Raw genomic sequence first — 27,697 nt, 5'->3', positions numbered from 1 at the left:
CCTTCCCCCTGGGTGGGGAGGGGCAGTTCCTCTTTCCTTCCTAGCACTGAAGAGGCCCCAGCTCCCAAGGGGCTAAGAAGCTGGTCCATGGGTGAGGGGGAGGAACTGCACCTTCATGCAACTCCCCCCTTGCCCTCCCACCCTCAGGAAGTATGAACAGGAAAGACAGTAAGAGGTAAGAGGGCCCGTCCAGGGAGGGGTCACGCTCAGCCCTTGTGCTGCTCCGTGCTGCGTGGGAAGGCTGGGGGGTGCTTCGCAGGGGTAGGGGTAGCTTTTCTGGAAGCAGGAGCAGGGTGCCAAGTGGAAGAGGTTTCACAGAACCCAGAGGCAGTGAGGGGCTGAGTGGTGATCCTGTGCGCTCTGCAGTCTGAGCGCTGCATCCCCTCACCCCCGCCCTGCCCCCTTCCTCCATCCTCCATCGGAAGCTGGGAGCTCTGCCCTCCTGGGGTTTCCCTGGTTGCCCCCTTGCCCCCAGAGGGGAGGGGAGCATGACACTGGGCATGGTGGTCCCCCACCTCTTAAGCACAGCTGGCTGCTCCAGACACTACGTACCCCCTGCCTCCCAGGTAAGGGCCTAGCAGCTGTGGCAAGGAGTTCTGGAAGAGGTTTCTTACACCAGCTTGCTCTGCAGAACTCATGGGGGTGACCGTGGCTGGTGGGTCCCTACCTTGGGTAGCCCCTCCCGCCTCTCCCAACATGTTTCAGATAGACAAAGGGGTCCCTTTCCCATAATATCCAGCAGTTTAGTGGTGACCTGGCGGCCTCATTCTCTGGCTGTGTGACCTTAGGTAAGTCACCTAATTGCTCTGTGCCTCGGTTTCTTCTTCTATCAATGGAATCAGCGCAGTCCTTCCTTGGAGAGGTGTGTGCTACGCACTCTAGGCAGGGCCTCTGAAGGGTGTGAATGACACAGGTCCCTCAGCGCTTCTGACACTGCTGCAGGTGTGAGGCCTGAGAATGTGTGTGCATATCAGATTCCCAGGTGGCGCTGGGGGTATTGCTTGGGAGCCCTGCTCTGGGGACCAGTGACCTACAGAGGTGTTCGTCTCTGCCCAGCACAGCCTCAGCACGCAGTACATGCCAGCTGTCACCAGACACCATTCAGTGCTGACCTCCTGAGCCCTCAGGATGTGGGGCAGCTGGCAGCGCCCTTGTCAGGAGCATCCCCTGATTTTCTGGTTCGCCCCCAAGGCTCGTGTGTCCATCACTTGCTCTCTGCATCTCAAGTTCAACTTTCCGCCTCTGCCAATTAACAGCCTGAGAGCCCTAGGCCTTTACTTCCATACTTTTGGCGCTCAGCATTGAATGTTTATAGTAAATTTCTAGGGAAGGTCCAAGGGTGACCCTCATTTTTTCCATGAGGAAAAAGCCCAGAGCAATGATGTGACCTGCACAAAGTCCCACAGGAGCAGAAATTGCCCCGATCTGTTTTCTTCCGACTCGCGGAACCGAAGGCCCCTCTGCCTGGATCCTGTCCCTCCTTCCCCTACCTTTCCGTCTTTCCATTACTTTTTCCCCAACTAGAACACAGAGCCTCAGAGAGGCACAAAGCAGTGTGAGGGTTATTTTTAAACTTTTCCTGAAGCTGCCTCAGCCCCAGGGACCCCACCCAGCTCCTAAGAGCCCTAGCAAGGCCACGCCGAATGCACAGCTTCTCCAGGGCTCCACAGCAGTCACTCAGGTTCTGCCAGGACTGGCTGAGGGGCTGGGGTGGGGAGGTGGGAGGGGTCTGTCACCTCAGTGGGACTCAAGGTAGAGGAAGATGCAGACATGAAATATCAGGGTTCTGAGGGCCAGGAGAGGAAGGACGGGGTTGAAGAACAAAAGGGAATTCCAAGGCAGTTCCTGGAAGGCTGTCTCCTGTGATGCCCCTGCGGTGGGCAGGAAATTCAGGGGGTCCTCTCTTCTGATTCCCAGCTAGGTTGGGAGAAACCTCAGGGGTCTGTCACAGAAAGCCTCACTCCTGAGAGGGGACCATAAAGTCAGGAGACTGTGGGGTCAGTGACTAGAGGGAGACTTTGATTCTCTGGCCAATTCTTAGTGGGGAGCCCCCCACAATTCCCTGGGGCTTCCGGGTGGTCTTGAGGATCTTCTGCCCTGATTCTCTGAAGGAGGCAGGAGTTACCCTTGACGTTAACCTGTAGGAGAAGTCTGGGGCTCTGTGTAAAGGAATGGTTCCCATGATCCCCTGGGGTGTACTCACAGGAAGTCCCACCAGGAATGCCTGGGGAAGCCAGGGGGTCGGGGCCGGCCCCGACAGGCCCGCCGCCACAAGACGTGTCCCAGCCCCCGGGAAATCAGCAAGGTCATGGCCTCCATGGCTCTGGGCATGCTGAACGAGGGCGGCTGCAGCGAGGATGAGCTACTGGAGAAATGCATCCAGTCCTTTGGTGAGTATCTCCTCCTGGCTGCGCCCACCCCATGGTTGGGCCAAGCACACACCTCTCTCTGGGCCTCAGTTTGGGGGAGTACAAGGTGGCGATGGGGTGTGCAAAATGGATTCCAACATCTATTGAAGTGGGTAAGAGAGAGACATCTGTGTTTCTTCTTCCCGAGATGCACAGAGGTCTCGTATTACCCTGACCTTCAACCTAACTTGCCAGGGGCTGTCCTGTCCGTGCACCACACAGACAAGGAAACTGAGGCACAAACTTAACAGAGGTCAAGCTTGTTGCCCGAGTTCATGGAGGTGGTCATGGGTAGAGTGTCCCTTGAGTCAGGTGGTCCACCAGGCTCTGGACGGACCACCTGCTCCCCGGGGACCAAGCTGACCAGTTGCTTCCTCCCGCCCCAGACTCCACGGGCAGCCTGTGCCGCAGGGATCACGTTCTCAACATGGTGCTGACCATGCACAGCTGGGTGCTGCCTTCTGCCCACCTCGCCACCCGCCTGCTCACCTTATATCCTCCCAGGGCCATGAACAGTGGGTGCAGGGGGTGGGGGAATGATGAGAACCTGGGGGCGGGGTGGGGTAAGCAGGCGGAGCTGGGGTGCTGGATATCAAAGCCTTGACCAGAATTCAAGTACCAGGAGGCTGCCAGAGATACACAAGAGCTGAGGCAACTGCAAATCTGCCACCTGGTCAGGTAGGATTGAGCCAAGTCCCCCACTAGCGTGACCCAGGACCCACACTCTATTTTCTCCTCAAAACAACACCTTACGAAGCCTCATCTTCACCTCCTGGAGAACCCTAAACAGATCATATAGGCCCTCTGCCAGGCTGGTGCCCAGAGACCTCCCGTCTCTAAACCCCCACCCCCCACATAGCTCTGCTTAGTCTCTAGGACCCCACTTCCTCCAAAATCCCAAGACCCCCACTAACATGACCCTGGACCCATGGCCAACCATCTGGCTTCCCAGTAATCCACTTCCAAGCAATCACCCGGTCTGTCTCCAACACCCTCCCCCAGCCTCCGACTCCCCGAGAGCACCCCAGCCTGGTGCTTCTCTGAATCCTGACCTTCTAGAGACCCCCATCAGTCCAGCACCTTCCAATTCCTCAGTCTAAAAGAGACCTTTACAGCCCCCCTCCTATCCCCAAGGCCACCTCACCTCACCCTCAGGTATTGGCTGACCCGACACCCTGAGGCAGTACACCAGGACCCCCAGTTGGAAGAGGTGATCGGTCGCTTCTGGGCCACGGTGGGCCAGGAGGGCAATTCAGCCCAGAGGAGCCTGGGAGACTCTTCCAACCTGTGAGTTGCTTCCTCACCCTTCCTTCCCCGGCCCCTCCTCTGCCATTTCCCTCCACACCCCACACTCAACCCCAAACTCCACCAACTCCCTGCCCCCCTTTCTCCCTCCCAGTCTGAGCCCGGGTGGGCCTGGACCTCCACCACCCACAAGCAGCCCAGGTCTGGGCAAAAAGCGCAAAGTGTCCTTGCTTTTCGACCACCTGGAGACGGGGGAGCTGGCTCAGCACCTCACTTACCTGGAGTTCCGGTCCTTCCAGGCTATCACGGTGAGGGCACCTCTACCCCTTCCGGGGAGGCGCTGGGGGTGGAGGCCAGGCAAGACAGAGAGGACTCCTGCGTGGGTGCTGGGCAGGGACCTCAAGCTCTTCAGACTCAGGTGCTGGAGGCTCCAGGGAAGTAAGTTAAAGGGGATGCGCACGGAGCATCTGGCTTCAAATCCCAACAGCCCCTTCTCATCCTTGGAACTCCGAAGTCGTTTCTCTCCGGGACTCCGTATTCTCATGGGTAAATGGAGGTCGTAAGGCCTCCCTGGACTAAAAATGCTGGTCACAGTGGGTAGGGCACAGCGAGGCCTCAAAATGTTTGACTAACACCTCGTTTATTTGAGAAGCATTTAAATTTACTGTACCCAGGTCTATTTTCTGTGAAAAGGGAATTTAGTAGTTCCTGTCTCTGTGGCCCATCAAGATCAAGGGTGAATACAAACGTGTTGAATCGTTTTTGAAACTTTGAGATCTTACCTGCCCAAACACAGTTTTGCATGCTACAACCTATAAATGTGTTAGCCAGGGCCATCATCAGTTCTCAGGGAGGTAGGGACCTGGTTCTTAATGTCCCTGGTTCTTAATGTTCCTAGTTATAGACATGCAAACCCGGAGTGCTGAGGGTATGACAGGCTGATGCCCTCAGCAGAAAAATGGACCTTGGTTTCACATCCCCTCTTCTGGCCGGATACCAGCCCAGTGAAGAGCAACAAGCTGGACTTCCACCCTGACCCATGCCTGTGCGACCCTGGCAAATTACTTATCCTTTCTGTGCCTCAATGACCTCATGGCTAAAATGGGAATACCAAAATATCCATGGTGATGTCAGGAATGTGTGACAGCTTGGGAGGAGGAGATAGATGGCAAAGATCACGCAAATTAGACCTGGCTAGGTCATCGGAGATGGTGACTACTAGGGTGACGGGTGTGAGCAGCAGGGCTGTGAGCTACTGCCCAGCCTGAAGCCCATCTCACCCCCAGCCCCAGGACCTGCGGGGCTACGTTTTGCAGGGCTCCGTGCGCGGCTGCCCGGCCCTGGAAGGATCCGTGAGACTCAGCAACAGCGTGTCCCGCTGGGTGCAGGTCATGGTGCTCAGCCGCCCGGGGCCCACGCAGCGGGCTCAGGTGCTGGACAAGTTCATCCACGTGGCACAGGTGAGGCCTCCCACAGTCCCGCAGGACTAACCCACTGTCGGCCCCTCCCCTGGCAGTCTAGGCCCCCTGTCCCAGGGCCCCAGAAGGCCCCTCAGAGCAGTGAAGCGTCCAACTCCTGGCCCGGCCCACCACGCCTCGCCCCCCCCACTCTGGCCCCGCCCCTTTCCCCCTAATGGAGCCTTAGGCTGGCACTTCTTCCTGGCCTTGACTTCCATGTTAAATCTACCCTGGCCTCACCCCCTGGCCCTAGATGTTCCTGGGGCCCCAACTCCGCAACTTCTCCACAACATTCTATCCTGAAGACAGTGAAAGTGCTTCTATTATACCACCCACCTGCACATCTCCCTCCATCCCAGCCCATGGGCCCCAGGGGACTCTTCAGGACAACCACAGCACCCTCAGCCACACTCAGTCCACTCCCTGGCCCTGCCCCATTGTGTCACGCCCACCCCTACCCCCACCCCACTTCTGGAGAAAAGGGAAGCCTCTCCCCCCCCACCCCCGCGTGGCCACGCCTCGCGTGTACTTCCTCACAGACCACGCCCTTCCTCTGGCCGCTCCCAGCGCCCCCTCCCTGCAGCACTCCTTGCACCCCAGGTTGGGCTGTCTGCCTGGAGTCTCCCACTTCTCCCTAACCCCACCTTCTCCTCAGGGATCTCCACCCTTGACACCTGAAAAAGGGGAGGATGCGACAATCAATTGCCCCAGATAACTGCAGGCCCACACCTCTCACTCCCCATATCATCCTCTACCCAGTTCCTAACTCTGCAAGAGTAGGTTATCAAGCAGATAACCCCACACCTGCCTGATCCCCAAACCTGCCTAACTCCCCAGTGACTGACGTGACTCCCCCCACTTATTTCTGGCCTCACATCAACCTGTCCCTTGCCCACATACCTGCCCGTGGCCCACTCCTGCCTGACACCTGTCAGCTGTCTGAGGCCCACATCAGCCCCCATCTCCACAAGCCTGATACCCCAACTCGACTGGGATACTCTCATCTGAACCCCAACTTGCCATCTGTCCTATACCAGCCATCATCTCTGTCATGCCCACCCTTCTAGAGGCTCCACCAGCTGCAGAACTTCAACACGCTGATGGCAGTCACGGGGGGCCTGTGTCACAGTGCCATCTCCAGACTCAAGGACTCTCACGCCCACCTGAGCCCTGACAGCACCAAGGTAACCCCCTACCACTCTCCCCAAAGTTCCAGCAACCAGCTAGATTAGTGCCCCAACCACTCTACTCCAAGTCCCCCCAATCCCTGCCAGGAGCCCTGGAACCACAGAGACCCTGCTCCTCCAAATCCGGCAGACCCCAGGCTTCCTCCCTCCCCCCGCCGCCCCCCACCCACCGTGCTGACCCTGCTTGGCTCTCCCTGTCTGGACAGCCGGGGGTCATGCCAGCAGAGCAATGGCCGTCTAGGTGGGAGTGACACTTGGGCTTCCCACAGGCACAGCGCTGGGTGGGAGTGTCGCACCTGGGAAGCGTGGGGAGTGCGTCATTCACGAGACTGGTGTGTGGCTAGTCAGGGAGTAGCAGGAAACGAGGATGGAGACGCCACGGGGGCGTCTCGCAAGCTGGCCCATGGTGTCCAGGCTTCACCCGGACCGCAGTGGGAGGTGGGGGAGCTTCGGGAGTGAGGATGGCACCCATCTGCAGATTTGGGTTTTTGAAAAAATCACTCTAGCCTGGGAATGAGGAATAGTGGGACCCCGCGGAGGTGAGCAGTTTGGGGAGAGGCTGAGGCCAGGGCGGGGCACACTGGAGGTGTCTCAAGTGCCACTGGGGCCCTGGGGCGGTTGGAGCTCACACAGCAGGCTGCTAGAGACTCTTCCTCCATTCTCTTCCTCCAGAGGCCTAAGGCAACAACTGGCCTCCCCAGTAGCAGCCCCGCTGAGCACGCCTCCCCATAACTCAGCCCTCCCACACAGGCCCTGCTGGAGCTGACTGATCTCCTGGCCTCCCACAACAACTACGCCTGCTACCGCCGCATCTGGGCTGGCTGCACGGGCTTCCGGCTGCCTGTCCTGGGTGTGCACCTCAAGGACCTGGTGTCCCTGCACGAGGCACATCCCGACAGGCTGCCTGATGGCCACCTGTACCTGCCCAAGCTCAACAGCCTCTACCAGCGGCTGCAGGAGCTGGCGGACCTCCAGAGGCAGAACCCCCCCTGCAGTGCCAACGAGGACCTGCTGCACCTGCTCACGGTGAGCTGAGCCTGCAGCTGCCGAGGTTTACAGCCCTGGGCGGTGAGGGCGGGAGAACAGCCCTGGCATGCTCCGGCATCTAGGGCTTTTTTCTGTGTGGCGGGGGGCAAGTCATGTTTCTTTATCTGCAAAATGGGAGTAATAATAGGGGGCACTTCGGAGAGTGGTTGAGGACAACCCACCAGTCTATCAGTCACAAAGTCACGGGGAACGCTATCTGTGCAACGCACACCACCCCGGTACTGCCCCCAGCAGCTCCTGTATCCATCTGTCTGAGCTGCAGGATGGCTTTGCACTTTCACACTCCTGAAACCCGTTTCCAAGCTTCTTGTGCCACTAGTCCAGAATCCCAAGGGCTAACATATCCAGGAACCAGTAACCTACTGGTTACTGATCACTCAGCACGTGCCAGGCCCCACGTCCCTGCCCTGCGAGGCCTTTATGACGCCCATTCTCCAGATGGGAACTGAGGCCCACAGAAGCGGGTGCCCTGCCTGCTGCCCCACAGCTGTGAAACCTGGGTTAGGACACAGGCAGGCCAGCTTCTGCGCCCACGTGTGAACCCCACCGCATTGGAGCCTAAGATGGGAGTGTGGGATGCTGCCTCTATTTTATTTCATATGTTACATACATTTAAATGTATGTTACATACATAAAAATATATTTCTAAGGAGCTGTAAATTGAGAAAGACTGGGAATGTGATGACTGACTATCTCAGGTTGAAAAGTTGATTTTCAGACCCTAAGACCAGCCTAGAGCCAAATGGAAACGAGGGGGCCCCTTATTCAGAATTCTTAAGAATTTCAAGACAATGGCAGTTGGGCATTAAACAAAATGGGGGGGAGGGCGCGCTCCTCTCAGTGAGGGACTTACTAGGGAAGCTGGCCCAGCCCTACCCCACCGATGGCCAGTACCTTAAGTCCTGTGTTTACTGACTAAGAGGCCATCAGCCCAAGCATAGCAAGCACCGTCAGCGAGCCAGGCTCTGCATGGACACAGAGGCTCAGGGCAGTGAGCAAGCCAGAGAGAAACAACTGTTGTTTTCATGGGGCTGACATCCTAAAGGGGGAAGCAGCTGATGAAACACAGCCAGTCTGTGGCCCTCTGTCAGGTAAGCGCTCTAGGAAAGACTGAAGACAGGAATGAGGAAAGTGACCGGGTAGTTAAGCATCCAAGAGGCTCAGCAAGAAAATGGTGTTTCTGGACTAGGAGCCTGGGGAATAGTATATGGCTAGGGCCTCGGTGGGAAGGAGGCTCTGGGGCACCCCAGTGAAGGGGGCTGTGGAAAGAGGATGCCAGCAGCGTGGGCTGGACAGGAGGGTGGGGAGGCGGGTCTGTAACGCCCTGCCTGCCCCCAGCTGTCCCTGGATCTCTTCTACACGGAGGACGAGATCTACGCGCTTTCTTACGCCCGGGAGCCCCGCTGTCCCAAGAGTCTGGTGAGACCCGGGCCCTGACCCCTGGCCTCCAGCTCAAGCCCATGCACTGACTGACTGGGCCGCTCTGTTGCTGCCCCAGCCACCGTCCCCCTTCAAAGCGCCCCTGGTGGAGTGGGCCCCCGTCGTGACGCCCAAGCCCGACAGGATCACCCTGAGTCGGCACGTGGAGCAGCTGGTGGATGTGAGAGCGAGACTGCGGGTGGTCTCTGGGGGCCAGGAAGGGTGACTTCTGGACAGCCCCGGACCCCGAGGCCTTGGGGCTCCTGACTCGTTCTGACTCACCCTCCCCATGCTCCTCCCAAGTCCGTGTTCAAGAATTATGATCCTGAAAGCCGAGGGAGCATCTCTGAGGAGGACCTGGAGCGACTCTTGGGCAACTTCCCCTTCGCTTGCCACGGCCTTCACCCACTTCCCCGTCAGGGGTGAGTGACCCTGACTCCTGGGCCCCTGAAGACAGATAAGGATACTGGGGTCACCAGAACTCCTGGGTGTGGGAAGAAGGGCCAGTCATGCTGAAGTGGGTCTCCACCCCAGGAGCGGCTCCTTCAGCCGAGAGGAGCTGACGGAGTACCTGCTCCGGGCCAGCGCCATCTGCTCCAAGCTGGGCCTGGCCTTCCTGCACACCTTCCATGAGGTCACCTTCCGCAAGCCCACCTTCTGTGACAGCTGCAGTGGCTTCGTGAGTGCTCTGCCCCCATCCCCCTGGCCACCCCGGGAGGGTCCTCACTCCTCACAGTCCCCAGCCCCCAGAAAACCCTCAAATCCCAGAGACTCCTCTAGTCTCCACCACCCCCCCCCACTCCACATAATCCTCAACACTACTGTCCTGGGGAACCTCAGGTTCAGAGGTGGCCCACTCCCTATCACCTCCACTCTGGCTGGAGCTTTGCCAAACAACGGAGAGCAGTTAAAACCCCAGGACAGCTGCAAAGCTGGCGGTTCAGTTTCCAAGTGTGGGCCCTGGGTAATGTCTGGTGAGCAGTGTCCTCAGGCTCTGGGTATCAGCCCTCAATCTCTCAGCAGAGACTAAGCCCCAAACCTTGCTGAGCGTGCAGGGCAGCAGTCGGGGCACAGCAGGGACTGCCACCCACACAACCCTGCCCACAGAAGTCACACTTGGTTCATTCCGATCTTTGCCCAGGTCGCAGCGCCAGGCCCTTGCTCAGACTTGATCTCAGTCTTGAGAAAACCTCCACATTTCTTCATCGCCAGACCCCGCCCTAGGCTTGATAATTTCCCACGCCGGCACTCCCCCCGGCCCCAGCCATCCCTCTCCAGTAACCTGTTCAGCTTTCTCTTTCCAGCTCTGGGGTGTCACCAAGCAAGGCTACCGTTGTCGAGGTGAGAGGGGGGTCCAGGACCTGCAGGCTGCAAGAATAGGGGTATAGCCTGGGTCTCTGGTCACTAACTGCTGACCTCCCCCCAGATTGCGGGCTGTGCTGCCACAAGCATTGCAGAGACCAGGTGAAGATGGAGTGTAAGAGGCCAGGGACCAAGAGCGATGGGAGCCCCCCGGGAGCCCCCATCCCTCCACCCACACCAGGTCCTCATGCCAACCATGGTAAGGCCCCAGGTGCAGCTGTCCTTGGCGGAGGGTCTGGGGGCTAATCCTGGGGTCCTGAGACCTTCTCATCATACCCACATCCCTTCCTCCCAACAAAGGCACCGGGGACAATCTCGCCTTCACAGTATGCCCGGATGCTGAGCCTGGGTGCCACCTCCGCAACGCCTGGACCCAGACGGAGCCCCCCCACCCTCCCTGGGAGCCAGAGACGGTAAGGAGGAACTGTCCCAGCTGCGTGCAGGGAGCGCAGGCCATTGGCCTTAGGGAACCCAGACAGATGGCTGGTAGCAGAGAAAAGCAAAAATGCACAGAAGTCCCCAGTGACCGGCACAGGGGGGCAGTGACGCTGCTTGCAGTGCAAGGGTGATATGAAAGCAGACACTCCAGTGTGACCACGGCAGGAGAGAAAAGGGACTTAGGGAGGGAAAAAGAAGCAAAACAGCTGAAGAGAACAGGAGCCCGATGCCACTACGCCAAGGCAGAGGCTGGGGGTGGGGGCGCACAGGGGATACCCAGGCACGTACTGCAGCCTGGGTGAGGCCAGCGCGGAGTGAAGGTCTCGGGGCATGACACGCCCCACAGCGCCCACTGTCCCCTCTTCCAGGACCCCCTGCCAACAACCCCGACGGCCACCCAGTCCTCCGCACAGAATTCCCAGACAGCACCTTGGCCTTCTCTCCAGCGCTCCCCTCGCCCGAAGTCAGTTCCGCGGTCTGTCACTCAGCCTGCAAGGGAGCACCCAAAGGCCTCACCTCCTCCCCGTCCACACTGCCTTCGCTGACGTGTCCGTCATCTCTTACCCCAAAGAAAATCGTTTTCTTCTTTGACATCAGAGTGTCGCCTAATCTTCTTCCTTTTCCCCGCCCCTCAGGACCTGTGCAGGCTTAGACATCACCTCCCCGACCCCTTAAATCCCCATTTTACAGATGAGGAAACTGAGGCTCGGGAGTTAAGCTGCTCCCACACGGTGGCAGACTCCAAGCACTGGTGACCAGACTGCTGTCTGTCTCTTAAATAAAAGCTCTTGACCAGATGCTACACTGACAGGCAGTGGGCAGACGTCCAGACCACGTTTGCAGAGAAGCTTGTAGAAGGGGTGGAACAGGGAGCCTACGGCCACCTGAGTCGCGCCACGTCCCTCCCTGCCCAGAACACCCCGTGCTTCTGTCCCACTCAGGGCGAAAGCCTCACTGGAGCCCACCCCCGCACCTCCCAGCCTTTCCTCTTCACTCTTCCTGCTTCAGCTGCTCCAACGCCAGTGAGCCCTGAACACGCCCAAAACACTCCTACCTCAGGGCCTCTTCACTGCAGGCCCCTGGCCAGGCCTGCTCTTCCCCAGAGGCCCTCATGCTTCTTTCTCTGGGACTGAGCTCAAGCGTCGCCTTCCAGTGAGGCCTCCCTCCCTCCCCGCCGCCCATCCTGCCTTCCCGATGACTTCTCTCCAAAGCCCTTGCCCCACACCTGACGGACTGCATTTTACCCTAGTTACCTCATTTAATGCCTGCTGCCCCTCGCCGGGAGTATCAGCTCCAAGAGGAGGGCCTTTAATGATCCAGGCCTTCCACTCCCCCGCCCTGGACACGGGTGGCACAGGCCCCTGGCAGATGCCCACCCTATGCTGCCTGCCTCCCGCCCTTGCACCAAGGAAGGCAAAGATGCGCCTGAGAGCGGAGTCCCTGCCTCGCCTCAGGCCCTGTGCCCTGGACTTGGCCCCGCAGAAACAGGCCCTATGGCAGTCAAATATTACATTTATTTTTCAGAGAACCTTGTGTTCAGTAGATGAAGGGAGGACATTTGTGACCTCAGGAACAAGGTGTGTGGGGCCTAGGGGCCAGGTGCCAAGAGAAACCCTCAAACGACTCCCCAGAGATTGGCAATGGTGTCAGCTTTACCAAGGACTCCCCGCCAGCCCGCAACCGCCAGTCCCTTACTTCTTCTTGCGGCCCCAGCACCGGCGGCCTGCTTTTCGCCCACCTCCGTCCTCTCTTCTGCTCCGCCAGCTGGGCATGGGGGCTTCCAGCTCATTTGGGCGGCCCCCCCGGTCTGGCACGTTGCCCATAAGCACCTGAGAGTTGATTAGATTTAAGTTTCCAAGAAAAGAAAGTTATCTTGGACAGGGGACCAGAGAGCCACGGGAACAGCATGAGGTTGAAAAAGGAAGGGCAGTGGTTAGCCACTGGGGTAGAGTGCTGGGGAGTGGGGGCCAGAGCCATGGAGACACAGATGGATTCTCGGGGCCTGAGCAAGAGGGGGCAGGGGAGCAGAGATCCAAGTCACCACCAGAACTAACAAGGCCATTTCAACTTTTGTCTATTTCATGTATGGGACGGTCTAGCAACCCAGCGGTTTCTGTCCCTTAAGTATCCATCACTTACCGATCACCTATAATGTTATTTGCTTTCCTTTAAACAAATTACTTTTTGTCTTAAGTTTTGCCTCACTCTATTAAGCGAGACATTATTTTCCAAGACTCATACACCTAAGTATTAGTTATTTAAATAGAGGCCTGAAGCCAATACCTAATCACTTATACAAAGGCTATTTCTGCTTTAATATGGTTAAAAAATATAAAGACAAGTGGAGGAGGTAGGAGATGATGTTATCTCTAAGTCGGAGAAGCGGGCAGGGGATTAGTAAGCAACTGCACTTTGTTCTGAAGGCACTAGGGAGCCACAGAAGTGTTCTGAGCTAGGGGAGGCGTGTCAGATTTCAGCGGGAGAAATGCCCTTCTGGCTGCCATGGGGACATGGTGGATGAGAGGTGGCAAGTCCAAAGACCAGGAGCTCAGGCAGAAGACAGGGCCGGGCCAGGGCAAAGGCTGAAAGGCCACTTCGAAGAGCCAAGGATGTGGGGGCCCCTACCCCAGATGCCCACCTTGTTGATGGCACAGCAGGTCCCTTGACGGGCAGCCTTGCTGGTGGCTGGGACAAGACGAGATAGGTCAGCTCGGGCTGCCAGGACATGTGCGATGGAGACATCTGATTCTGGGGTCAAAGCCTCTCGAAGTGGGGTCAGCACTGCCTTCATGGCCTCTCCTTGGGCCTGGGAAGGTGTGGCACATGGAGAAGGGGCCCAAGAGCCCTCCCCTGAGATCTGTTACCTCAGAAGCATCTCTTCCCCAAGCAGGTCTCACTTCCCGCACCTCCTAAACAAGGAGTATCACTCTGAAGACACGCCCAGCTCAGGGGGACCCCTAGATTCCAGAATGTTGTGGGAACCATGAGATCCTAGCACACCAAATTCTACAAGGTTCTAAAATGTCCTGTCTCAGAACCTTCAAAGTGGTAAACTCCTGGCCCTCCTTCCTCCTCCCTGCGGCTGTTGTCCCCCCAGCCTGGCCCCCTCCATGCTTCCTCCAAAGTCCTGTGCCCACACCTCTGAACCATCACTCCAGTGGAAAGCAGATGTTGTGAGGTCCAGGCGGGTGAGGAGGAGGCAGCGGCGGCAGCAGTACTGAGATTGCAGGCTTTGAGACAGAGACTCCAAAGCCTCCTGTGGGGGGGGGGGGTTCAGTCAGGCGGGGGAACCCCTCGCTCCCACCTCTGCATGAGAAAACTGCGTACAGTCACACACAGCTTACCCATCTGGGTGCATCCAGCGGGTGGCTGAGGAGAGGCTGCAAGGACTCCGGGGGCAGTAAAGGTAGAAGCTCCGAGATCTGAGGGGAGATGGAAAAGCCTGAGACTAAGCGGGCAGAAACCGGACGGATGCCGTGTGGACCCACACCGTGGAATCAGAAAACAGCAGTGGCTGGGACAGGCCTCCCAGAGTCGCTTGTAGAAAGAGGGTTCTCCCCAGGATGAGGATGGGGCATCAGCTTTCTACCTTGGCATGCAATTCCCGCAGCAGCCCACTGGCGCTGGCGGGGTTCCCCGGAGTGGGTCTGGGTAGCCCCAGGGCTTGGAGTGTAAGGACCAGTTCCTGGACCATGCCAGCTTCCTCTTCAGCTCTTTCCCCACTAGGCGGCGCAGGACTGGTATCGAGCTTGGGGTGCCGGCGGAGGAGGCGGGCAGCCTGGAGCTCGGAACAGAGAAAGCCTGAAAGTAGAGAACAGGAGTGGCTCAAACTAGGAGGGCTGTCACCCCACCCGCCGGGGGTCTAACACCTCCAAAAAGTATTCGAAAGCCTCTCGCCCTGTAGTTTCACCCATCTAGAACCTCGAGGAAACCTCCAGCATAGTTTCAGATTGCTCCTCGGAATTCGAGTCCTGTCCACTTCGAAACTACCAGTCCGGGTGCCCCTAAACCCACTTGAGCTCCAAGATCCTCTAGCAAAGTTCTAACCCCGCCCATCTCGGAGCCTGGGCCCGCCCCAACCCTGACCACACCCACCTCGGGGCGTGGCCCAACCCTGGAGCTATCTGGCCACGCCCCCTTAGGGACCCAGGCTCACACCTCCCCTCGGGGCTGCAGCCCCGCCCACTCCCGCGCCCGCGGCCCGCCCCGGGCTCACGCAGCAGGCGCAGGCACGCGCCCGGCTCCTGCAGCGCGGCCGCGCAGTCGGCGCCGCAGAGCGCGCGGTCGGGGCAGTGTAGCTCTCGCAGCAGGCCTGCCAACTGTCGCAGGAATTCCTCCTCGGCGCCGGGGCCTACACGGGGCGCGGAGTTCAGGGCGCGGCGGAGCACGGGCGGCTCCACCCCTCCGGGCCTCCCGCTCCACACGTACCGTCGCCGGCGCGCAGCGCCTCCGCACCCTCCTCTCGCTCCTGCCTCAGGGCGCCCAGAGTCGCCAGCTCCGCCGCCAACCGCGCGCACAGCTCCCTGAAGTCTGGGCACGAGGTGCCCAGCGACGCCGCCCCCGGGAAACCCTCATAGCTGCGGGGCGGCCGAGGCGGCGGGAAGGGGTGGGAAAGGTCAGTAAGGATGTCGGAGGGTGAACCTGCCCCTTCCTGTACCCGCCGGTCACACCCTGCTCCCTTTACCCCAGAGCCAGCAGGTCCCCGGCCACAGAAGATTCCTCCCGCGCACCCGCTCCCTCCATGGAAGCGTCTCCTCACGCCCGGCGCTCGCCCCCTGCAGGCGGGTGACAGGCCCCGCCCCAAGCGCTGAGTGCTCCAATCAGCCGCTCCGCGCTGCGGGCCTTCGGCTTTCCAATTGGTGCAGAGAAAGCCGAACACGCCCCCCGCCGGCCCCACCGAGACTTAAGGCGCCACCCACCGGGAGAGTACGTCAGGACTCTGGAAATGCCCAGTGGGGTTAGGTTCCCGGTGGTCGCGACCAGCCAACTTGTGTGCATACTGTTGCAACCTAGACGCAACCTCGGGTTTCCTTTTCTTCAGCCTCCCTCAGGTGCCCTGTGCTCTAAAGCACCCTAGACCAAGGCTGTTCTCCATTTTCCGTCCCAAAACGAGAAACGGGCATTCTCCCATTTAGAGTTGGACCACGTCAGGGGGCTAGGAATCCCGGCCACACACGCTGACCAGCACTAGGCTTTCTCCTTGATCACAATGCACGCCACAGGGTTTCACCGCTTGCCCCCACTACGCCTGGAGAGGGAGCGGGTGCAGCATACCATCGTGATGAAAGCACTGCCAGGAGTCAGGCAAACTAGGGTAAGGTGTGCCCCCACCATTCACCACCGCTGTGTCCACGCCGATCTGCTTCTCACCTGTGCAATGGCGATGATGACCTACCTGTCAGAGCCGCTTGCGAGGGCTGGAGTCCTGCGTGTGTTTAGTATTACGTAGGGGATACACGGCTAAGAAAAACAGCTTACATTGGACAATTGTGTGTGCTACTGGGTTAAGTATCTCATCCCCGTTTTACAAAGAGTGAGGTTTCTCCAGGCTAAGATAGCACGTGAAAGTGCTAGGATTCTTTCAGGTGTGGTTCCAAAGTGCGTGCTTTTTAACCTATCGCTTTATTACTGTTAATACTGCTACAGTAATAAATCATTTCAAATATGCACAAGAGGAGGTGTGAACCTATTCCCTAAATTCTACACAGTCGTGTAAGCCAGTGTTTTCTCCATACAGGGAAGAAATAATGGCTGAACACAGAAAAATAAAATTGTTCCAGATCTAATCTCTTTTCAACTTCGGTCCCTGACTCCAGAAAGGCCCAGATCCTTCTGCTGGGAACAGGGGTGGGTTGGACCCTCCCAGAACAAGAGCTGGTCATTTCCCTTAATCCGATTCCTCCAGTCTTGCCTACCCCAAGCTGGCTGCTCATGCAGCCATTTGTTGATCTTTATAAACATTTTAAATTGTCCAGGGGCCCTCCCTGGTGGCACACTGGGTTAAAGTATAGCACTATGAAGCTGTCCACAGCTGCTGCAGCACAGATTTGATCCCCAGCCAGGGATCTGACCCCACAGGCACAGCAGACCCCTCTTCACTGGCCTGCTGCTCCCCTCAGCAGTGTACTTCAGAAGATGTGCCTGTTCTGCTTCCCACTCTGTCTTTGGTGAATCCTCTCACTGCCCCCACACCTCTGGCCTGTACCCCAGTTCTTGTATGCATAAGTAAATACATCTTTAAATAAATAAATAAATTGCTCAGGCCCAAACCTGAAGGTCTTAACTGTGACTAATTCTTTATAGAGAAACCCAAATCTAAATTTGTGGTCTTTACCTTCAAACTGGTCCAGTATCTACCCACTTCTCCCTCTCTCCACTGCTGCCATCCTGGTCCTGTGCAGTGTCCTCTCCTCTCCATCCCTACAGACAGCTAGAAAACAACCTGTGCACATGTGAGTTGGCCGAGGTATTTGGAGCCTTCCTGTAGCCCCATCTCGCTCAGGGAGACACCAACACCATGCAACAACCTGCAAGACTCTATGGATCCGCCTGGTCACCTCTCTGCCTCATCCTCCTCTGTTTTCTCCCCTCCAGACTCTCCCGTGAAGTCATTCCAACTTACCGGCATGCTCCTCTCTGAGTCTTGCACAAACTTCTTCCCTCTGCCCAGAATGCTCCTCCCACAAACATCGGTGGGACCCCACCGGTGGCACCTAATGAAGCCACTCTGGCTACAAGTGACAGTCTCTCCCAGCTCCTCTTCTTTTCCTCATAGTAGATATCATTTCTGACCTGTCATTTATTTAGTGTCTCCTCCACTAGAAAGTTCTTAGTGGGGAAAGATTTTTGTTCTGATCGCCGCCTTCTCAAAGAGCCCAGTACCGGGCTTGGCATATAATGGGTGTTGAATACATGTGCTTGTTGAATGACTGTATAAAACTCAGCTAGAGATCTGCTTGGGACTAAACAGTGTGATGGATAACTCAGGTAGATCAGATTAGGGGTTCAGGAAGGTGAATAGAGGGAGCGCATCAAAGCAAACAAAGGACACAGACTGAGACTTTGTCACAGACATTTCTTGGAGTGGATCTCTCATGCCCCCTCCCCAGGATGACAAGGGCTGGGTCTTTGGCCCCCATCATTTCAGCCAGTACTGACAATAACAATGTTGAGGTCACAGACTGGCTTGGTATCAAGATCAGGAAGTGTCAGGGTGCCTCCCCCAAGTATGGGGCCAAGCATCTGATCTGAGGGGCAAGCAGTGGAAAATTGGGCCTGGGAACACCAGGGTCTGAGGTCTTCCTGGCTCCCAGGGTCAGCCCTCCATGCACCCCTGATTTTGGGGTGATGAAGAGTAATCATGGATCTGAGGTGGGTATCAGCTGGGAGCAGGACTGGGGGACCTGGGAGAGGTGGTGCTGGGAGGTGGGGGCCAGGGAACCTTCCCCAAGCCCCCACCACTTCATCCGCAGATCCCACAGCACCTAACAGCACTCTGGTCCCCCATCCCACCCCTCCCCAAAACGAGGTAGGTTAAGAATGGAGCTTCCCCCCTCCCCCGCCCACCACGGAAGGGAGGAGACAGAGGCACAGAGAGGGGGGTGGGGACCCAGGCTACCCCAGCCCCCAGTCCCTCCACCCTCAGCTCTGGTGGGTCTGACAGTGATGAGACGGGCAGAGTGGGGATGGGAGGGACACCCCCATCTCTACCCACCCCCGGGTCTGTTTGGGGGAGCTGAATCTCACAGGTTCCGGATGTAATAAATAGTTAATAATTTAAAAGAAGTGACAAAATAATCTATTCCTCTGGCCCCCCCAATCTAGCCATTCAACCCCACAGGGCCATCCAAAGCAGGGTAGTTAAGTGCACATTTCCAGGTGCTGGAGACTAGATGTAGGTCCCAAGCCTCTGTAACACTGGGAGTGTCTTGCTCCAAGACCTCGAATCCTCCCTGCCCCTTCCCGGATTAGGCCATCAGATATGAGATACCCTGGGAGCCCCATTCCACCTGAGATGAAGAGATCGTGCCACCTCCCTTCCTCAGAAGGGTCTCAAACTTCCCCAAGTAAACCTCAACTCTGAGCTGGAAGAGAAGGGCTAACAGACTCTGCAAGGCTGGGGGTTGCTCTGTGGATCGGCGCACCAGCAGACCCAGTGAACCCCCACAGACACCTCACAAACACACATTCCTCTGAGGGCACATTGTGGCCAGCAGGGTGGGGGGGAGTTGCAGCTGCACCCACTTCAGCTGAGTGCTCGCCTAGTGACCAGCCCGCCCAGCTGCCCGCCACAACCCTGGGTTACAAGACCTGGATGGAAGAACTCGCTGATGGCCCTGGGATCCAGGAACTCATATGAGCCCCAAAGGGACTCTCCTCCTGCTTGGGGAAAGGTGTAGTTCTGCAAAATGCTGGCCCTTGGAACCACCTTTTCAGCCTATGACTCTGGGGTCTTTGTGATTGGCAGGATCCAGGAGCAGCAGGTCTCAGGGGATACACAAGTTGGGCCTGAGGACTATCAGACTAGAGAGGTTCAAGTCTTAGGAAATCTGGGATCTGAAGGTGCTGGGGGTCCTGGGATATCTCAAATCTGTTTCTTGGCATAGAGGGACCAAGGTCTTGGATCATGGGAATCCCAGTATCATGTAGGCCTGAGCCCTGAATTTTGGGCAACAGGGCACATTGGGGTCTTGGATCCAGTGCTCCTGACGCACCTTGGGGTCACTGAGGGGCCCGGAAGCAAGGAGTCGGAGGTCTGAGTTACGAGGAGCAGTCATCATCTGGGCCCAGGATTGGGGACTGGTTGATACAAAGAAGCCAAAGATTTCAGAATGCTCTGGGACTTGAAATTCAAGTCCAAAGGGGACCGGAAGAGGACTTGTGGCCAGTGTTTGGAGCCCTGTACAGGCCTCCAGTCCAGCATCTGGAGACACTAGGCACCTCAGAGTCCTATATGTGAGATCCAAAGCTCCTGGGCACACTGGCTCGTGGCAAGTGAGCCTACAGCAGCGTTTGATCCCTAGTTCTCAGATCTTGGGGTCTGACATCTGGCTGGGGCAGGGGCTGAGCTGGGTCTCCCATCATTTGGTCAAGGAACACCTGCTTGAGCAGACAGGACCTGGGGCATTTTGAGAGTGTGTGATGTCTCTGGAGAACACGTGAGAGATGGGTTCCCCAGGTTTAGATGAGCACTCGGGCCAACTGGGGGTGATTCTGGGACCTGTGGTCTCTTGTTTACAGATTGAGTCAGGTATTGGCAAGTTCTAATTCTGGGGCTGAAATCTGAAGGGTTGTGGTGCCAGATATGACCAGGTCTAAGAAAGTCACCTAAACAGGGGGTCAGGACTCACTGCGCTGGGTCTCAGACATCAAAGGTTCCCTGGCCTGCTTCAGGCAGAGTCTGGGGACCCCGGCAGTCTCTCAGTCTAGATCATGGTGGAGAGCAGTGGGGGAAGGCAGGGGACGTTGCCAGAACTCAGGATGCTGGGACCTCTTGGACAGGCACCCAGTGAAGCTTGTCTAGGGTCTGTCAGACCTAGATTTGGGGTCCAGGGTCCAGATCTGGGGTCTCTTAATCCAAACTCAAGCTCCAAGTTCCAGTGTGCCTAGGTTTGGGTTTGGGGTCCGAATGAAGTCAGGGGTCCTGGACCCTCCATCTTGGGTCCTCCGACTGGCTACAGGATCCGCCAGGCGGTCCTCACCGTGCGGCCTCCTCATGGCGACCCCCACAGCCGGCACAACCGCAGCGAGCTGCGACCCAGTGGCATGCTCGCAGGGGCGCATAGCAGCAGAGGCAGGGCACGGCCAGGGAGAGGGCAGCCAGCGCTGCCCAGCGCGCGGCGGGTCGTGGGTGGCCAGGCTCACAGGCGCAAGGGTCCGAGAAGTCGCCCTCGGCGTCCGACAGGCAGTGGTAGAGCAAGCTCTCTGCGCACCACAGGCAGCTGAGCCGGCGCACCAGCAGGCGACCCGGGTCCGGGGCCTCGGTGCAGCGGCCCCCGCGACCGTCAGCGCGGCGGCGGAAGAGCGCGCGGCAGTGCACGCAGCGGGCAGCCTCCTCCGCCTCGGGAGAGGCCTTGGCCAGCTCTGGGGCTGGGCCTGGGGGTGGGCGAGCTGGGGGCGCTGGGGGTGCAGCCTCTGCGAGAGGGGTGGGTAGTGCCGCAGGCGGCCCCAGGGCTGCGCCCCTCAATGTGCCAGCCTTGGCGAAGCGCACCACGCAGGTGGACAGAGCGAGGGGGGCGGGCGGCCCGGTGCGCCGGTAATCCTCATAGCCGCGGCCGCCCCAGCCCGGGCCCCCTGCCCCAGCCAGGGGCTCTGAGGCCTCAGGGATGCCCGTGAAAGGCAGGAGCGGAGGGTAGCTCTGTGGGATGAAGGGACGGGAGAACACGTTAGCAGGATCCGTGATCCCCCACACCGCGTTAGAATCCATCCCAGCCTCAGATGAGGGAAGAGTACAAAGGCCCAGGCCTCACTCATCCTGGGAGTCTGAGTGTTTGGGTCCAGCCAGTACTGACATTCAGACTTCCAATCCCCCAGCCCTCTCCTCTCCTTCAGGCCAAAGTCCAGGGAGCCAGGAGGATCCCCGCACCAGGCGCACACCTGAAGGCTCCCAGTGCTGTTTTCTCTCAACATCCAGCAACCCCACTGTGCTCTCAGATCCAGGGATTCTGGACCCCAATCTCTCTTCCTCAGGATGCAAGAGTCCGTCTCAGTTTCCTGTTACCCCCCCTTGGATGGAGCCCTCCCCAAGCCATCATGAATTAAGCCATCTAAAGGACAGCCTCCGTGAGAACCAGCAACCTCCAAATATACCCGGAGAATTCATTGCCTAAGTTGGCCACTAAAGCCCTCAGGAATTCAGAACTTTCCAAAATCTCCAAGGTAAGAGACAGGGGAGGCCTCACCCAAGCCTGAGGTACCTCAGTCACAGCTGAGCCACGTCTCCCCTCTCCCCAGCCCATAAATGAGGGCAGCCATTCCCTAGGATCTATTTGTGTTTCTCTTCCCTCTGGAACCTCAGTCCCCTCTCCGCCACCCCCACTTCAGGACCCCAGCTCCAGCAGCATTTCCCCTGGAGCCCCAGACTTCCGCAGGGGGTCAGGAGATCTTACCTGGGCAGAGGACCTGCGCTGGGGGGGTGTGGCCTGCCCGAAGCCAGCCGCAGACTCCACGGTGATGATGGGGGCTACTGCTGAGGCGGTGGGAGGCGTCTCCTGGCGGCTGTGGCTGGAGGAGGAGTCGCTGTCCACATGGGACTGGGGGAGATTGGCGGCCTCAGAGCCAGACCGGCACAGCCGATGCCCTCCAACAGACCCCCTCCCATTGCGAGGGCTCTGCCGCCAGACAGACCTGGGTTCAAGCCCGGGTTCTGCGACTGACTGGTTGTGTGACCTCCGGCAAGTGAGATCTGTCTGAACCTCAGTTTCCTCTTCTGTAAAATGGGGATCATAACAATATCTACTCATAAGGATGTGGTTAGGACCCACTGGAAAGGGGTGCCTGGATACAGGAAGAGCTGGAACTGGTTTTTCTGACTACTTGGCCCTGTCCTTATTTCAGGTCACCAACCTACAGAACACCAAATCACCCACGCCCCTCCTCAGACCGCTCTCCCCTGGCCAGTCAGCTGCTGTACTGCCTCATTCCCACCACCTCAGCTTTGTTGGCCCATCTCACCCACTGGAAGGCCTGGCTTCCCCTCCAACCAAGTAAGAATCCTTTCCTAATGGGGTCACTCCTTCCTTGTCCCTTGACTCACTTCAGTCAACATTCACTGAGCACCCAGGAGTGCCAGGCACGAGGGCCACTGCAAGGGTGTGAGGAGGAACATAGAAAACTGTCTTTCCTGAGTTGGCACCCAAACTGGGGGAGACTTGCCAGCATCTCCATTACCCTGGGACACCCCCTTTCTGCCTGGGGAACCAGTTTTGTTCCTCCAAGTGTTCTTAGCAACTCCCACTGTTCCCAGAGCAAGGGCCACATTAGAATAGACATTGTGTACATTTATTCACCCATTGCATTTATTCAACACATATTTCTTGCACACTTACTGTATACCAGGCATTGTTTTAGACACTGGGAAGGCAGCAAGAAAACAGCAAAATATGCATGCCCCCTGGAGCTGGCATTCTAGACTTTGAGATGGACAGTGAAGCAATAGACAAGAAAACTGTCTATTTAGAAAGGAAATATCAATATTGCAGATGAGACCCCAAACTCACAACACAATAAAGGGTCCCGAAGATGGGGATTGTACACAGGCTACAGTTGGGGCTGGGTGTCACACACCACGAGTGCTGTGTGACAGGGCCAGTGAGAGGGCCAATGTGGCCAGAGAGGGGGAGCAAGATGGTGTGTGAGGGGGCCAGAAGTGTGGGACCTTCCAGAAGGAACTGTCCTCCACCCTGGGCGAGGAGCCCAGGGACGGGCGGAATGGGAAATCCTCTGACGTAGAGGACTACAAGGTCCCTCTGTCTAGACATCGGGGGCAAGGAGAGGAAGTGACCACAAGTTATCAAGATGGCTCAACTGGAAAATGGGGTGGCACGGTACCAGGCTGAGGACAGATTCTAATTACTGGTTGAAAGTAGAGCCAACGGTTGATGACAGATTAGATAAGGGGCGTTCAAAACAGACAAAAGAACCTCCCTAGTGCCCTAACGTCACAGCTCTTTTACCCCCAAGGTCCAAGTTCGGTCCCCAGCCAGGTTGCCGACACACCTATGGCACAGCTTTCCTGTCTCAGTCCATCTCCCTACCCTGCTCCCCACTCTGTCTCTGGTGAATCCTCTCACTCCCCCCACACCTCTGTCCTATACCTCAGCTCTTTCATACAAAAATAAATAATATTTCAAAAAAGATTTTAAGAAGTGAGAATGCCGCTGGCACAGGGTGGACCTGACATGCATTTGTTCGTTCACTTACTTTGACATTTATTCATCTTATTTTCTTTTTAAAAATCCTGTTCTGCCTTTCCACACCAGAATGGAAGCTCCATGAGGAAAGAGCCTTTGTTTTGCTGCTGATGCATCGCCAGTGCCTAAAGGTACTCCATATTCTTGAACAAACGTGTGAATCACAACAGAGCAGAAAAAAATGGACAGTAACCGAGATGGACTTGACCTGAATAGTTTGTGCCCAACGCGTGCCGAGCATGTGGCATAGGGCCTAACACACAGCAGGGCTCAACATGTTTGCAGAATACAATCACGCTCCCCCCCCAGCAGATCTGCCCCTGGGGACTCACCGTCAGAGGGCAGGGGGTCTCTGCAGTGTCCTGGGAAGGGGAAGAGGAGGAGGAGGAGGAGCAGGAGGAGGGGGTGAGTGAGCCTGAGGCAAGGAGAGAGGCAGACAGTGAGTTGCCTGGGCCAGGGGACCCCACCCCTCCACCTCGGCCCCCAAGGCTCCCTGCCATTCACCTCGACCCAGGGCGGCCAGAGCAGCCAGCAGGCTCTTCTGGAACTCATCAGCCTCTGCGGGACTCTGAAACGTCAGCCCAAACTTGCAATCGCCCAGGCTCCAGTGGTGGAAGATGGGGTTCACCTTGTTGTAAACCAAGCCTGGCCGCAGGGTACACTCCAGCGTAGTCTGGGGAGGGGCAGGCAGGGGCCAAGTCAAATCCCCGCATTCAGCCTGTGATGTGCCCTCAACCCTGGCCTCTCTGTACACCCCAGCTTCCCCAACCTCCCGTCTGTCTCCGGTGAATCCCTGAACCACACCTCGATTGTATCCAGCACGACTCTGAGAGCCCAATAGGAGTCCCCGATCTTACCCAATGCTTCCAAAAATGAGTGATGACCCAGCATCTCCCCGTGTGACTCACCAAATTTACAGTCCACCCCAAACTTTATGGACCTTCTCAAAGCATCACTAGTGATCCCCTTCGGATGGCCCAGTAACCTCCCTAAATGCAGCCCCCAAAATGACTATCAAACCGCCACAGATTTCCACTCAGAGTGCTGGTCACCACCTCAGCTGTCCCCTCACATCTATACCCAGTGTCACATCAGTGAAGATTCCTTCACAAGCTTTCCCTGTCACCACCCCCACCCTAAGTTCCTTCCCATTAGCCCACAACCCCACCCCAAGCCTTTAGTAACAATGCACATCTTTCTACCACCTCCCAGCTGAAGCTTGACAGTGTCCCCCCAAGTCACACCAGGTAGCCGGGCATATCCCCACTGGGCCCATTTACAGCTGACACTGCAGAAGAGTTCCCACCAAACACCTCCAAATACTTGGGGCAGGCCTGGGCCAGGTGAGGTGAGGATCTCTGGTGAGATGGAGCAGCTTGGAGGTGATCTGAGTCAGCTGTGAGCAGGGTGCCCTGGTGGGGCAAATTGGGGTGCAGGAGGGAGCAGGAGTAGGGCAAGGAGACCAGCAAGGTGGCTGCAGTGACCCCCAGTTGGTGACAGGAAGGACTGCTTAAGCACCCAGTATCCCCACTCTCATCCCTAGGGCAGATTAATTCACCTTCAAGCTCCATCCCACACCCTGGTTTGCTTCCAGGGCTGGGAGATAACCAGACCTCACCTCTGTGCTCCCAGCCCCATCCCCCTATTTCCCAGGCACCCTCCCTACCCCCACGCCCCAGGGTGGCTCACTTTCTGGTCCCGGAGGCGCTCCCCGTGGATGACGTAGTGCCCCTGGCGGGTCCCCCCCTCGGGCCTGGCCCCTCGGACCCGACATACGCTCACCTGGCTGAGGCCCCCGCCCCCCACAGGCAGCCAGCCCCCACTGGAGTCATCTCGGGCCATCACCACAGCTCGGACCCGAACCATGTACCTGCAGGAGGTGGGGGGACAGGATCAACATGGTCAGTGAGTGCCCATCCCTGAGCTCTCCCTCAGAATCCCTTCAACCCTCATCTCCCCTATTGATCGCAAACATCTGAGGCCAGCAGACCCTCAACCACAGACACCTCACCTTCCATAACCACCTTCTCCCCCAGCCCAACGTCCCCAAGGCGAGTTTCTCCCCCATGCCCACCTTCCCCCAGTGTGGCTTCTTTCTTCTTCATGCCATCCCTCTTCTCTCACGCCTACCTTCTTCTCCATCTCTACCTTTTCTCCCCAAGCCCACCTGCCTTCCCTGTCCCCCACTGTTTCCATCCCCACCCCCAGAGCCTCGGTTTTACAGCTCCCTTCCCCCTCCTGCTCATCCCCCATCCACCCCGTCTCCTTCTCCTCCTTCAGCACAAACCCACAGCCCCACCCATCCTTCCCCCTCACAGCTGGGTGCCTGCGCATATGTATTTTCTGAGAGCCCATCAACACTGCTCCGGTCCCCCCACTCTGCCCCCGCACCCTGCCACCCAGGCCACCGGCTGGGTGAGAAACCAGGCTCTGCACCCCCCCAGACTCTGCACCCCCCCACCCCTTCCCGGATTTATGAATGAGACCGGATGCAAAGCTCACTGAGTCACCCAGCAACGGGAGATGGGCAGGGAGCAAGGAGAGAACCAGAAACGGCCAGAGAGAGGCCGAAAGGGAGATGTAGGCAGAGGAAGCCAGGAACCCGCGACTGAGACACATCCAGAGAGCATTTCATTCACAAAAATCAAGCCCGCTCCCTCAGGCCCCGGCCGCGGGAAGGCTAAGGGGAGAGGTACGGGGTGGGGGGCGGGAACGGATTCTCCTCCTCCCCCTCCCCGCCCCAGCATCCCTCTGAACCATCTTCCCCGCCCCCCAGCTCGGGCACGGAGCCCTCCGCCCAGTATCGAGATCCGAGTCCAGTCTCTCACTGCCTCACTCCCATCCGGTGCCGGGACCCTGCTGTCCCAGGCGTGGAGACCCGGGCACGCGCTCCAACCCCTTCCCCCAGTGACAGGCGCCGGGTTTCCCCCGCCCTTCGGGATGGGAAGGGGCGGCCGCAGCGCCCCCAGCCCCTTTTCTCAATGGGATGGGATTTTGTGAATGAGCAGTCACGTGACACCGCTTCCTTTGTCCGCCCGCCTCCCCCGACAACAGGTGAAGCCCAGAAGAGGGCAAGGGTCCTCCCGAGGGCCTAGCTGCGAAGGGACGCTGGGGTTTTGGGGGGCTCTACGTCCCCACACACGCTTCCCGGGAGAAGTGGTCCCGACTGCCACACTGCTGAGGGTCCACTACGGAATTTTATGAATGGGGCGTCCTCCGAGGAAGCCCAGGCCCCCAAATGGAGACGGGTATCCCAAATGGCTGCCGCGCAGTTTAGGGTCCTCCACCTCCTGGTCCTGCCAGCTGGGCCTGGGAGGCGTCCTGGAGGGCAGGCGGCGAAGCGCGGTCCCGGCCGCCCCCTCGCCGGGACAGGAGGTCGGTGAGCCCAAGTCCCTTCGCGCCCCTCGCCACCTGCCTGGGAGGCTCCGGCCGGGCTCCGAGCGGCGGCGACGTGGCCTCCTCCTCCTCCTCCTGTTCGCTCCGGCTCCCTCGCTGGCTCCGGCGGCGCTAGAGACGGGCACCGGGAGCCGGGGCGAGGGGGGAGGGAAGGGAACCTGGAAGATGGGGGGGGAGGGGGCGACTTGGGGGAGGGGTAAGTGCCAGGCGGGCGTATTCGCCCGCTGGGTCCTAGAGCCCGATACTGTCTCGAGTGAGCAGCCCCCTAACCCCCATTTGCTCTGGACCCAGAGAGGGCCCCCTATTTCCCACCAATTTGCGCCACGGGTCCTGAGCCGAGCGGAAAGAGTCGCGGACCGAGCCTGGTTTTCAGATTTCCAGAGGCGAGGGTCTACGCTTGGGGCTCGGAGCGGGAGGGGCGGGGTGCCTAGCGGGGTTCGAAGAGGGTGGGGCGAGCAGGGAGCCTTCGCCAGGGGGCGTGGCCCTAGGGCCTATGAAGAGGTTGGGGACGCCGAAGGCGCGGACCAGGCCGTGCGTCACGAAGGGGCGGGTCCACGGTGCGTGGGCCTCGCGCCCTGCCCGAGAAGGGAGAGGGTCTTCGGAAGAGACCACTGCGGGCCGCGGGCCCTGCAGAGGGGCACTGAGAAATGCCGGCTGAGTGCGGGGCGCAGCAGGGATCCTCAAAGAAGGAGCTAGCTACACTGCTGTACTCCCAAGGGGCGAGGCCTCGGCGAGGAATAACGGTGAGGGCGGGGTTATCGCGAAAGGTGGGGGCTGAGGGAAACACTCTCCAACCTGCCCTCCCTGTCCCCCACTGTTTCCATCCC

The 27,697-nt window shown here is 58.2% G+C and overlaps 3 protein-coding genes across 10 annotated transcripts; 1 reads left to right on the top strand and 2 right to left on the bottom strand.

The window, feature by feature from the left end:
• The first annotated feature begins 67 nt into the window (after window positions 1-67).
• On the top strand, window positions 68-11,121 carry RASGRP4 (RAS guanyl releasing protein 4). 2 transcript variants are annotated; one of them, XM_012730579.1, is made up of 17 exons: window positions 68-175; window positions 2,206-2,390; window positions 2,795-2,900; window positions 3,024-3,086; window positions 3,564-3,695; window positions 3,808-3,961; window positions 4,940-5,113; window positions 6,178-6,294; window positions 7,048-7,323; window positions 8,683-8,763; window positions 8,843-8,944; window positions 9,067-9,185; window positions 9,298-9,442; window positions 10,068-10,104; window positions 10,190-10,324; window positions 10,426-10,538; window positions 10,932-11,121. In XM_012730579.1, exons 1-17 carry the CDS (start codon window positions 153-155, stop codon window positions 11,106-11,108), a joined length of 2,139 nt encoding a protein of 712 aa, XP_012586033.1. In that variant the 5' UTR covers window positions 68-152; the 3' UTR covers window positions 11,109-11,121. The 2 variants fall into 2 exon arrangements, with proteins under 2 accessions (XP_012586033.1, XP_012586032.1); XM_012730578.1 differs by having other exon boundaries at window positions 3,543-3,695.
• Window positions 11,122-12,063: 942 nt separating this feature from the next.
• Window positions 12,064-15,465, bottom strand: FAM98C (family with sequence similarity 98, member C). Of its 3 annotated transcripts, XM_012730718.1 has the most exons (9): window positions 15,248-15,465; window positions 14,992-15,140; window positions 14,780-14,914; window positions 14,153-14,364; window positions 13,908-13,985; window positions 13,703-13,819; window positions 13,428-13,472; window positions 13,202-13,248; window positions 12,064-12,392 (listed from the first exon to the last, which is right to left on the bottom strand). In XM_012730718.1, the coding sequence occupies exons 1-9, from the start codon at window positions 15,304-15,306 to the stop codon at window positions 12,179-12,181; spliced, it is 1,056 nt and encodes a 351-aa protein (XP_012586172.1). In that variant the 5' UTR covers window positions 15,307-15,465; the 3' UTR covers window positions 12,064-12,178. The 3 variants fall into 3 exon arrangements, with proteins under 3 accessions (XP_012586172.1, XP_004690354.1, XP_012586173.1); XM_004690297.2 differs by lacking the exon at window positions 13,428-13,472 and having other exon boundaries at window positions 12,177-12,392; window positions 13,202-13,369; window positions 15,248-15,461; XM_012730719.1 differs by lacking the exons at window positions 13,428-13,472; window positions 14,780-14,914 and having other exon boundaries at window positions 12,177-12,392; window positions 13,202-13,369; window positions 15,248-15,458.
• A 2,121-nt stretch (window positions 15,466-17,586) lies between these two features.
• Window positions 17,587-26,950, bottom strand: SPRED3 (sprouty-related, EVH1 domain containing 3). Of its 5 annotated transcripts, none has more exons than XM_012730716.1 (6): window positions 26,890-26,950; window positions 25,164-25,344; window positions 23,979-24,147; window positions 23,807-23,889; window positions 21,672-21,815; window positions 17,587-20,920 (listed from the first exon to the last, which is right to left on the bottom strand). In XM_012730716.1, the coding sequence occupies exons 2-6, from the start codon at window positions 25,338-25,340 to the stop codon at window positions 20,261-20,263; spliced, it is 1,233 nt and encodes a 410-aa protein (XP_012586170.1). In that variant the 5' UTR covers window positions 25,341-25,344; window positions 26,890-26,950; the 3' UTR covers window positions 17,587-20,260. The 5 variants fall into 5 exon arrangements, with proteins under 5 accessions (XP_012586170.1, XP_012586171.1, XP_004690648.2 ...); XM_012730717.1 differs by lacking the exon at window positions 26,890-26,950 and adding an exon at window positions 26,762-26,807; XM_004690591.2 differs by lacking the exon at window positions 26,890-26,950 and adding an exon at window positions 25,977-26,133.
• Window positions 26,951-27,697: the final 747 nt, after the last annotated feature.

The sequence above is a fragment of the Condylura cristata genome, unplaced genomic scaffold (genome assembly GCF_000260355.1).
Source record: "Condylura cristata isolate star-nosed mole 26May11 unplaced genomic scaffold, ConCri1.0 scaffold00028, whole genome shotgun sequence".
Lineage (NCBI taxonomy): Eukaryota > Metazoa > Chordata > Mammalia > Eulipotyphla > Talpidae > Condylura > Condylura cristata.
Note: the sequence above shows the minus strand (reverse complement) of the source record. Positions and strands in the feature narration are given on the sequence as shown.